Consider the following 12,414-nt stretch of genomic DNA (forward strand, 5'->3'; position numbering starts at 1 on the left):
GATTGATTTTAAGCATGATTGATGAGAGGTTTACTTGCATCAGCTTCGTCTGCCGTGGGTGTTGAGTTTCGTCGGCGCCAGATGTTAGACATGCAAGAGAGAAGATCTGAATATGTTAATTTCGTGTTTTGTTTTTTCTTCTCTCTTGTTTTGTGGGTTCCACTCTTTGCTCAGGCTGTACAAAAGATGAAGTCTGGCTAGGCTGTCTCACTTCTCTGAAGTATTCCCTTGATTAACCTCCCACCAACATCTATCTTCTGATTCTGTCTTGAAGTCGAGGAGCTTCCAGAAAAATTAGCTTTCATCTGTTGTTTCGCTTGGAATGAAGAGTTCTGAAATGCCTTATAAAAAACATATTGGCAAATAACTAATGATTGTCATCAACTATCACAATACTAAATAGAAAATAAATCAAGGTTTTTTGTTCTGCACAAACTAAAATCTTACAACAGGGTTGTCACGGTCTTTTTTCAGGAGCAAGATCTTTTTCTTCCCAGAAACCATAGTCAATGCAATTCTTGGGAGAGAGCTATCCATGACAGAGGCTAAAGTTGCGTAGATGAGAAAATAGTTCAGAAACACAATAGATTTTTTCAGATAAGGAAAATATGGGATAAGTTGTTGACTAATTACCAGTTTCAGTTGTTGGTATGTCATTCCACTTGAATTTGCCTGATTGTAATCTTGCTTGGAGCTGCCAAATATGCTATGTTTACCAATTTCTAGGTTTGTGTTCGCAATCACTTGGAGCATCTAGCAGCCTCAAAACGATCGACTTCCACAATAGAATCTGCTTTCAAAAATGACATGTAATGATTAGCATGTCTGACGGAAGTAAACTCATGAATCACGGAATCTGCAAATAGTATTATCCAACAAAGAATCAGGAAATAAATTAAAACAATTATGTTAAATAAGGGTGATATATCGAAGATTAACTTACCTTTTTATCGAGGAAAAGAACCGTGATTCCCACAAACTCCCTGTCTTTCTTGAAGTTCAGGGAATCCCAGAAGCGGAGGAAGCCAGAGGCTATGCTCTGACTACTAAGACCAAGACGGAGAGACTCGAAGGTTGAGTGGCGGACGTTGGGACGCCGGTTTGACGAACTGGAGAGGCAGAGAGAAACATTTTCTAGAAGATGGTTAAAGCTAAGAGGAATCAATGAGTTTTGTGGAGATGCAGATTGAGTTCATCGAAGATGAGAATTATATATATATGGTTTATAGATGAGCTACAAATCAGGAACATTTATGATCAAGCGATTTAAGATGGAGACATGAAGAGTTCACCGGTGAAAAAATAGATTACGAACATACACACGGCGCAACTCTGTAACTCAGACTTGTTTGAGACAATGATGAAAATAACTCATATTAAACTACAACAGTTTACAATATAGGAAAACCATAATTGTTGCAAACTTAAGCTTTTTTCATATAACGTGATGAATCCCATTTAAAAATGAAACCCATAACACACTTGTAGCCTGTAGGTCCGACCCTCAGAGGAAGCCGAAGAAGCAAGGGCTTCCGACCTTCATAAATATATATTAGGTTCGACCATCAATGTACAAAGGTATCAGTTAGCTTAGTGGTATAAATGTTGGTGTTTATATTTCAATAATCTGGGTTCGAGCCATGGACTTGACACTTTTTTACACGTTTTAAAAATGAGACCCACAAAACAATGACGTGGCACGCTGAGTGAGCAAAAACTGATCTATTATAATATAGATTTATATAGTGATAGATGTCCTTTATTCATCCAGTACGGGTTACGGAAAAAAAAAAGAGTAAGCGTTATAGTCCCCTTTATGTTTGCATAAAAGAATTTGATTTAATTAGTGCAATTAAAAGCAAGATTAGTAAGCGTTCACTTAATTGCCTGATTAACTAATTAATAAATGACCATTATACCCCTCACCGTTCTCCACGTACATGCCGGGTTTCACCTTCCTCTCATTCCCCTCTATATATATGGGCTCTTCTCTTTCCTTCTTCCTCACACACTAAAAGCTCCTAAAAACCAATACAATTCTCAAATCCTTTTCAACTTTTCTCTGAAACCAAACCATGCCTGAAGCACCGAAAAATGAATCTTTAGAGGTTTTCGACCTGACGCTCGACGAGAAGAACAAGAGGAGGCTTCAGTTAATCGAAGAGCTGACCTCCAACGCCGACCAAGTCCAGAGAAGGGTCTTGGAGGAGATCTTGACCCGCAATGCTGACGTGGAGTATCTCAAGCGACATGACCTCGATGGTCGCACAGACCGAGACACCTTCAAAAACGTGATGCCGGTTATAACCTATGAGGATATCCAGCCTGAGATCAACAGGATCGCTAATGGTGATAAATCTCCTATCCTCTCCTCAAAGCCCATCTCTGAGTTCCTCACCAGGTTCGTCTCTAACATTCTCTATTCTTCTTCCTGATGCTCTGTTTTTTTGCTTGTGTTTCGGGTCGATGCTCTGTTTTAGCTTGTGCTTGCTCTGTTTTTGCTTGTGTTTTTTGGTCAATGCTCTGTTTTTGTTGTATTTTTGGTCGATGCTCTGTTTTTGTCTCTTTTTCATGTTTATTTTGAGTAAGATTGAAAGATTCATAAGTTGTTTTCCGGTGATGGGTTGTTTAATAAACCCAAAAGATCGATACTTTAACATCTTTTTCATGAATTTTTCTCAACAATCAATAAGTCTAACAAGTCTTTTTAATATGTTCTTTAACAGCTCTGGGACATCTGGTGGAGAGAGGAAGCTAATGCCAACGATCGAAGAGGAACTAGACAGAAGATCATTTCTCTACAGCTTCTTGATGCCCGTGATGAGCCAGTTTGTTCCTGGTCTTGACAAAGGCAAAGGAATGTATTTCTTGTTCATCAAGTCTGAGTCCAAGACACCAGGAGGCCTCCCTGCTCGTCCTGTCTTAACCAGTTACTACAAATCTTCCCATTTCAAAGAAAGACCTTTTGACCCTTACACCAACTACACAAGCCCCAACGAGACCATCCTTTGCTCTGACTCTTACCAAAGCATGTACTCTCAGATGCTGTGTGGCTTATGCCAACACCATGAGGTTCTCCGAGTAGGCGCTGTCTTCGCCTCTGGTTTCATCAGAGCTATCAAGTTTCTTGAGAAGCATTGGACCGAGCTGGTCCGTGACATCAGAACCGGTACTCTAAGTTCCTCAATAACCGATCCTTCGGTGCGTGAAGCCGTCGCCAAGATCCTTAAACCGAGCCCCAAACTCGCAGAGTTCGTGGAGTCAGAGTGCAAAAAGAAATCTTGGCAAGGGATCATCACTAGGCTATGGCCTAACACAAAGTATGTGGATGTGATTGTGACCGGGACAATGTCTCAGTACATTCCAACTTTGGATTACTACAGCAATGGCTTGCCTCTTGTCTGCACAATGTACGCTTCTTCCGAGTGTTACTTTGGTGTGAATTTGAGGCCACTCTGCAAACCTAGCGAGGTCTCTTACACGCTCATACCAACCATGGCTTATTTCGAGTTTTTGCCTGTTCATAGAAACACAGGTGTTACTAACTCCATCAATCTACCTAAGGCACTCACTGAAAAAGAGCAACAAGAGCTTGTTGATCTAGTTGATGTTAAGCTTGGCCAAGAGTACGAGCTTGTTGTCACAACTTATGCCGGTAAGAAAATCTTCTATTAATTTACAAAAACAATTCTTTAAATAGCATTAAATTATTATTTTGTTTAAATTGACACACAAAGGGAAAAGTCACTAAAATAGTATTACTTAAAAGTTAAAAAAAAAACATGTTAGTTCGATTTTAGTGAGTATAGTTTAGGGTTTAATATTTATGTGGTAAGATTGGGTTTAAAGTTTAGAATATAGAATAATAAAGTGATATTTTTTTTTTTGATAAAAATTAAAAAAAGATATTTATGAAATTTACCCTTAATTTATAGTAAAAAGATTAAAAAAATTAATGGTTTAAGTAAGTCTAATGCTTGTCTGCTTTGTTTTTTTTTTGTTGCAGGACTTTGTAGATACAGAGTTGGTGATTTGTTGAAAGTGACTGGCTTCAAGAACAAGGCACCTCAATTCAGTTTCATATGCCGCAAGAATGTGGTGTTGAGTATAGATTCCGACAAGACCGACGAGGTTGAGCTTCAAAACGCAGTCAAGAACGCAGTGACACACCTCGTCCCATTCGATGCATCTGTCTCTGAGTACACGAGCTATGCGGATACAAGTTCTATCCCTGGCCATTATGTCCTTTTCTGGGAGTTATGTTTGGATGGAAACACACCGATCCCTCCTTCAGTCTTTGAGGATTGCTGCTTAGCCCTAGAAGAGTCTCTCAACACTGTTTATAGACAAGGAAGGGTTAGTGACAAGTCCATAGGCCCGCTTGAGATCAAGATTGTTGGGGCAGGGACATTCGATAAGCTCATGGATTATGCGATCAGCTTGGGAGCATCGATTAATCAGTATAAGACGCCGAGATGCGTGAAGTTTGCTCCAATAATTGAGCTATTGAATTCAAGAGTTGTTGATAGTTACTTCAGCCCCAAGTGTCCTAAATGGGTACCTGGTCACAAGCAGTGGGGAAGTAACTAGGATGGAACCATGAACTGTGAAGACACTCTCTTTGAAGTAGAAGTTTGGGACGTGCAACTGATAGCTTCTGTCTCTAATTTTTAGTTCGTTTTGTTTTGTATCCTTCTAATTAATATGCATAGTCCCTCTGGATTTGAAAACCAGTTGTACAAAGGCAATTCATGTGTTCTCCAAGCAACTCTCTGTTTCACTTTCTCGAGCCTCTAAACTTTCTATTATTAATGCCTAATTGTTTGGACCTTTAACCTTGCGTACTAAGCAACGTTAAACAGCAATTTCCTAAGCTGATTTTGTTAAAAGGAGAAAACCAATTTCCTAAAAACAACATCGTGGTCACTACTTGTGTTGAGTTTGCTGAACAAAGTGAAAGCAAAATCATGGATGTGTAGAAATAAAATAAAGATAGTGGACAATGAAGTCTTCTAACTTAACTGGAAATTAACTGATTTCTATTGTTTATCAGATGGTAGTTTAACATTTTGCTGTCACTAACCTAATGATACTACCTTTTTTTCTTTTTTTTTCTGTGACACTTTGTGACACTTTTTTGTGACACCTAATGATACTACTTAAAATAATAAAATATGTCACAACTGATAGTGTGGGGGAATTCGTTTTTAACTCAACCATCTAGTTTATATATAGACGACACAAATGATCTTGTATGGGGAGAACAAAACTTATTAGTAGTTGGGACGTACACATATTAACAAACATTTATGCCATACTAGTGAAGAAGATAAGACGATATGTTCTGAGATAGTGTGACTCTTCTAACATTTAAAACCTTTAGAAGAAAAAAAAAAGAAAGGAAAACGTCTGACTTTTTATTGATGGAGACCCAAAACCGAATAATTATTGAACTTCTACTACAAGTGCAGTGTCTTGTCTAGATATTTAATACACTTATCTATATAGACAATATTTACCGTTAAATGTTTGCAATAATGAAAAAACTGTACTTGAGTAATACTTCTTAGCCACTGACTTTAAAGATAAGGTTGTCTTGTCTCATGTCACAACCCATTCTTCAGTGTGATTGATAATTAGTTTCACTAGTTTGAAAGATTCTGAATTTTACATGTGCTCCTTATAGAATTTTTAAGTTATAAACATGTGAGCTAAATAATTTGTTAAATAGCTTTGAATAACATCAGATTATATAAGTTTTTATCAGGATCCAGTCCATCCAGATTTATATAACAAACTATAAAAAACTGTTAATGTTTCAAAAAATAACCAAACTTGTTAACCCTTGATCCTTATGAATTTTTATACGTTTTGAACCCGGCATAAGAAAATGTATAGTATTTTTTTGGGAGGACAGGGCAAAAACAACAACTGACTCGAGGATAACAAAACTGTAGATAAGTTTAGGGGCGGGAACCTAAACCCAACAAACCCGCGCAGAACCGACCAGTTCACTGCTACTGTCTGTGGGGACTCAAATACAGAATCATCAGGTGTACCGTTTTCTCCATAAGCTTACGTTGACTAGAACCCACCGACTGGAGCCGATAAACAGTTGAACACACGGTTATTCACGTGATACTGTCTTTTTTGTTCTTATCGTCTTAAATTTTCAAGAGAGTATTGGATCTTAAGGACGTCGATTAGTTACTGGGGGATATATATAACATACACATTTTATTTTATAAAGCAAAACTTATCCTATAGTTGTGCATGTATGATGTTCCATTTGTATGCAGCATGTCCATACCCTGTGAGGTGGATCGGAGTCAATGAACCCAAGAAACACACTTCCGTAATTATAATAATCGAAATTCTTATATTTACAACTAATTAACAAACATAACTACTAATGGTAAGAGCATCTCCAACCCTACTCCAAAACCCATTCCAAACTCCATTTTGCAGTAAAATCATCTTCAATCCCACTCCAAAACCCACTCCAAAATGGAGTAATAGACATGATTACTCCAAATATGGAGTAAACCAACTCATTACTCCAAAATGGAGTTGAACTTTTTTATTTATAAAATGGTCATCCACATTTAAATATTTTCATTTTCAGTAAAATTGTTATAAATAAATATATTAATATTATTTTATTATATATATTATAAAATTTACTGTTAACATTTCTTAATTATATATATAGCCATCTAATGAACTATTTTATGCAACAAAATATATATAATATAAAACATAACAGATGTACTCCATGATATTATGACTACATGTATCATCTTACATAACATGATAATCGAGGATGAACGTGATCTCGAGGCGCCAATTTAAGTTAAAAGAGAAGTTCCGTCTCCAGAAGTTGAAATTGTAGGAAATAATAATGCGAGATTCCAAGAGTTTCTTTCCCGTTTCAGAAAAATCAAAGATAAAAAAGCTCATTTCTTACTTCGAAATACATTAGTTGATCATTTGTGGGAAAATTATACTAATTCTAATGAATAATTTAAGTTGATGTATTATTGTGTTTAAGCTATGTAATGTAATTTTTAATGTAATAAATGTTTTCTTTATAAACCTTGTCGAGTATTTATATAATAAAAAATTAATTGTGGTTAATATTATATTTAATATAATTATTACAATCTGAAAATAAACTTTTTGCAAATAGTATAAATGAAAGGTGATATTACTAATTTTTAAATAAATATAAAATATAAAATATTAGGAATATTCTATTTTGGAATGGGAAATGGAGTAATACATCAGAGATGCCTCTAATAGTAATAATTTATTATCGAATTAAAGAATAATACACTTTGGGATACTAGAGAGAGTTAGAGATGGCGCAGACAAGAAGTCGGTGTAGGATTTGGGAGGTCACTGTTGGACTTATTTGCTCAGAGACACGGACACGTGCGACGAAGAGCCCATTGACTATAACCGGGTCCCTTTAAAACACCTCCGCACGCGTGGTAGACACTGCTCTGGTCTTCTTGGCCCATTTTTACTGTTAAAGTAAATCGACGAGCTCTTCAGTTCCAGTCTCCTTTTATCTCCAACGTTGAATCATTTTTAAGAAGACAAACAAGGATATAGAGTATAGACCTTTTGATTTGATTTATTTCCCTCTTATTGAAATTATTATGGATATACAGTAGGTCATTAACATACTCCGCAGTGACCGGTTAACCACAAACTTTCATTTGTTGGACCACAACAAAATATAAAACTAGAATATGCCGTTTTTGTATTTCTTTGAGACGACACCAGTGATAGTATATATGTTTATAAGATTAATAATTAAACAGTAAACATGCCCATGTTAATGATTATTGTTGCTACATTGGGACGGTGACATGAACATTATAATATTGTGTATTAGATGTACAACTATAATTAAACAAGTTCATCATGGGTTGTTTGAAACTGGGACAATATAGTATACATGCAAAACGCGTTATGCAATGTTTTTGTCTCAATCAAGCCCATTGTTTTTTTGAGAAACCATCATATACATCTTCTTTTCTTGTCCTAATTTTGTCGAACCAATTAGTTAGTGCACGACCAATAACATTAAATTTGTTACATATTTAAATATGCCAACTTACATGAACTATGATGATAAAAAAAAAAGGCACATTAACCAATGGAATGGTTGCAATTACCAGATACTATGCTTTTCTGATAATATTTAGTTATGAAATCAATTCTTTATAGTATAATGACCCACCTGAATTTTCTTGAATCAATGAGTTCGATTGCTTTAGGATACCATCATTTCGACTTTCGTTTGGTCCTAACAATTGTTATGTCAATTTATGAATCACATGATTTATACCAGTACATTTATCTTGCTAAGTCCAAGTCCGAAACCACATTTGATCATGTATATCTTTCTCATTGTATATTCATCTATGATCTAAAGTTTTTTTTTGTTTGGTTCCATTAATTATGTACTTTTAAATCATGATTGCCAACTACTATTATTTTCTAATTCTTATGTTTATGGTTTGAAACCTAATTGACAATATTTTTAAAGTTTAGAACATATTATTAGATTAAAAATATGAATTATCAGAAACTCTAAAGAGCAAACGAAGCCAGGATAAAAAGAAGAAGCATCTGCTTTGTTTTCATAAAAGAATTTGGATATCCACAATGTAGTTACTTTTATTTCTAAAATATAAAATAAAATTATAGATTTTTAAAGATTTTTTTGTGAATTTTAGATTGCATTTGAATCTTATTAATATTTTTGACTGAAATAAATAAAGTTTGAACATTAAAATGGGCAAATATTTGATTTTTTGTGTATTAAAATGAGTAAAGTAATTAATTAAAGCATTAAACTGTGTAACAAAAAAGTTATATATTAAACAGTTTAATGAAATTTAGCTTGAGTATTTTTTATGGAATTTTCCCAGACATTTACTATATAAAATCATCGTCAAATAAACTAAGTATACTTAATTTCCGGGTCTTGCACATGCAACAACTTATACCCAACATATTTATTTTTTTGGTAAAAAGTTATACCCAACATATTGTTGTCATTCGTTCATACAACAATGGAATAATTATGTGATATTTAATATTATTATATATAGGGTTAACTTTTGTTTATTTTGTATTTATTATTCATTTCTGCATTACTTTCTTGGATTATTTTGATATGTTATATTAGTTATCAAAATTACGTAAGCCCTCTTTAAGTTTCAATTATTTTGTTTTATATGTCATGATTTATTAGACCAAATCATACCATCTAAGTCGTACTTCAAATCGAATAAACCAAATTGATCCCCTCCCCCACGTTTTCGACTATTTTTAAGTTATAAGACTCGTTTCAACTATAAATGCCTTTAACCTAATCCCGTGTAGAGTGATGTCAAAAAGAAAAATCCTGTATGTAGAGACTAGAGTAAAGGCATACATAGTGTGATTTTATGCAACATTCACGCTTTGTTAACGTACATGTTTGTAATCGCCATTTATAATACATGCGAAGAAAAAAGGTCGTGAATCTAATTGGAACATATTAAAAATGAATACTTGAACTTTTTCTGTCCATTAGGTTTGATACACGGATATGTCTCTATGTTTTAGGGCCCATTTACATATCCGGAGAGATGTTCTATCCGTGGACTGCACCTTCCTTTGGAAATTAGTCCAGACCTTTCCATAGGTCCATGCCCTTCCATAGGTCTTGGATACCTCAGGTTAAACAAAAAAAAAAAAAAAAGTCTGATACAGTTTAATTATGTTGTTGTGTAGTGTGTATTATGTTGCCTGTACGCGAAACGATAACATCAAGTGAAGCAACCACGTATAAGCAACTAAGCAAGGATGTTTTAACTTGGATATTTTTATATAGATTTAGAAGTCCGATTAAGAGACCATCTTATGGATAAGCCGAAAGGCCCTAACATATAGAAGATCAATACGTCGTCTTAGTCGTCAGCCGGTGGATTCAGCATCCCCATATATACAGAACCGGCATATGAGATAATCTTCCACAGTCAACAATCCAGTAAGTGTACTAAAGATTTCTTGGGCTGATATTTTTAATTAATGGGCCTTTGGAAATACTAATCAATTCATTTGTTTGATAATTTATGAAAGAAACCCAAAGTAACATGATTGTGGATGCATATGAGTTTTCTCATGTTCTTAGAGAATGATATGTATATTATTATTTATAAAGTGATTTTGTTTACCTGTCAATTTCTCCATAGTATTAGGTGATTTTGCTTATTTGTCATTGTTTATTACTTATTTGTAACATTTTCCTTAAATTTAGGTAATTTGTTCATTTGTTATGTTTTCAATAATTTCAGTTTTAATTATTTGTAATATTCTCCATAATTTAGGTTATTTATTTATTTTTCATGTTCTTAATAATTTTAATTGGTAATTTTATTTATTTATCATATTTTAAAATAATTTTAGGAGGTAGTTTTATGTTTGCTTACTTATCATGTTTTCCATGATTTTAGGTTATTTTGTTTATTTGTTATGTTTTATTATTTTTAGAAACTTATTTATCATGTTCCATAATTTTGGTTGACTCATTAGTTTCAATAAAATCTTTATGAATTGTTATTTTTTAAACATTTTTAGAGATTATTTAATAAATATTTTATTATATTCAAGGATAATTATTGTTAATGAGGATTATCAAATTTTAGCAAAACTTTTATAGTTTTGTTCATTTTTTTTTTATTTTAATAATATTAAATCATTTAATGTTTTTATTTATTATTTTTAAAAGGAAGTTTGCTTCTTTTTATGTCAGTGAATTATTTTATCAATCAAAAATATAAGTCCAAAGAATACAAACTCTGACCGTTAAAAAAAAAAATCAGTTTTACTATATATATATATTACTTTTAGTTTATAAAATTTAGTTAGATAGAAGTATTGTATTAAGGGCAAATCTCCAAAATAGCACTTTTCTAAGTTTATGTTACAAAAATAGCCCTCAAAAACTAAAATGACCAAAATAGCATTTTATCATTTGAAAAATTTAATTTTTTTTTATTTTTCAAAATTTGAAATCTTATCCCAAAATTCCACTCCACAACTCTAAACCCTAAACTCTAAACTCTAAACCCTAAACCCTAAACCCTAAATCCTAAACCCCACCCCTTAACTCTAAACCCTAAATCCTAAACCTCATCCCTAAACTCTAAACCCTAAACCCTAAACTCTAAATCCTACACTCTAAATCTTAAATCCTAAATCCTAAACCCCACCCCTAGGGGAAAACATCAATATAGTAACTATTTCTGCAACTCTAGTCTTTAGTTGCAAATATATGTAACCCATCTTTAACGATTTTTCAACAGTTTTGCAACTACAATGAAAACGTCTTAAATAAGTTGCAAATGTGTAACCAAATTTCGTGGTTGTAAATGAGTTGATTTATTGTGACGCTTTTGAGACATATTTGCAATTCTATTGCGAAGTCGCAACGTAGTAGCAATAAGGCAACTAAAGGGCAACCACGTTTGTTGTTGGAAAACCGGAGTTACAGATTAGTTGGAAAGATATTTAAATGTTGTAGTTGCAAAATTGTTGCATTTTTGTTGTGATGAATTGTAAAAAAGTTGGTGTACACATGTTTTTTTGCACGGCGTTAGGAAGTATGTACAACTAACTTTAGCAACTATTCTTTTAGTAGTTGTAAAATAGTCTCAAGTATTTCTCTATTTAAATCAATCGTCCATTCTCTTCTCATTTGTCCGAACAATTATTAAAAAAACATTTTCTTTTACGGTTTTTTATTGAAACAATCCACTGTTCGATCTTTGAAGGAAAATATAGTCATAATATTATGTAATTTGGAGAAGATCTTCCCATCTGCTTTCTTTGACGTCATGGAACACTTAGCTGTACATCTCCCGTATGAAGCTGAACTAGGCGGTCCTGTGCAATATAGGTGGATGTATCCATTTGAAAGGTTTTTCAAAAATTAAAAAGCAAAGCTAAAAAAAGAAGATATCCTGCAGGATCGATTATCCAGTCATATATTAATGATGAGATATCTTATTTTTCGGAGCACTACTTTGCCGCACATATTCATACCAAATTAAGGTAAAACTTAAAAGCATTTACTGTGTAAATAAATGTTATTTACATGTAGTTTAATTTTTTTAAGGTTTTTTGGGTCAGGTCCACAAGATTCGATGAAGGCGAAGCTCATGTTTATCATGTCCAAGGAATACCAGATATATTTACTCATGTAGGTCGTCCAAGTGGGAAAAGAAAAGAAGTATGGTTTTCTGAGAAAGATTATCAATGCGCACATGCGTATGTTTTGCGCAACTGTGAATATTTCCAACCATATGAAAGGTAAAATCTTTAGTTTCAGTTAAAAAAAGTACTTGAGTA

At 33.6% G+C, this 12,414-nt stretch overlaps 1 protein-coding gene across 1 annotated transcript; it reads left to right on the plus strand.

Moving 5' to 3' along the window:
- The first annotated feature begins 2,019 nt into the window (after positions 1-2,019).
- Positions 2,020-4,784, plus strand: LOC106327152 (indole-3-acetic acid-amido synthetase GH3.5). Its single transcript, XM_013765223.1, has 3 exons — positions 2,020-2,401; positions 2,727-3,655; positions 4,007-4,784. Exons 1-3 carry the CDS (start codon positions 2,076-2,078, stop codon positions 4,588-4,590), a joined length of 1,839 nt encoding a protein of 612 aa, XP_013620677.1. The 5' UTR covers positions 2,020-2,075; the 3' UTR covers positions 4,591-4,784.
- The last annotated feature ends 7,630 nt before the right edge of the window (positions 4,785-12,414 follow it).

This window comes from Brassica oleracea, chromosome C1 (genome assembly GCF_000695525.1).
Source record: "Brassica oleracea var. oleracea cultivar TO1000 chromosome C1, BOL, whole genome shotgun sequence".
In the NCBI taxonomy this organism is placed as follows: domain Eukaryota; kingdom Viridiplantae; phylum Streptophyta; class Magnoliopsida; order Brassicales; family Brassicaceae; genus Brassica; species Brassica oleracea.

Excerpts from the sequence above, each read along its gene's own strand:
- LOC106327152 (XM_013765223.1), top strand. The coding sequence starts at position 2,076 with ATGCCTGAAGCACCGAAAAATGAATCTTTAGAGGTTTTCGACCTGACG. Across the intron at positions 2,402-2,726 it reads ATCTCTGAGTTCCTCACCAG|CTCTGGGACATCTGGTGGAG; the intron begins GTTCGTCTCTAA and ends GTTCTTTAACAG. Across the intron at positions 3,656-4,006 it reads TGTTGTCACAACTTATGCCG|GACTTTGTAGATACAGAGTT; the intron begins GTAAGAAAATCT and ends TTTTTGTTGCAG.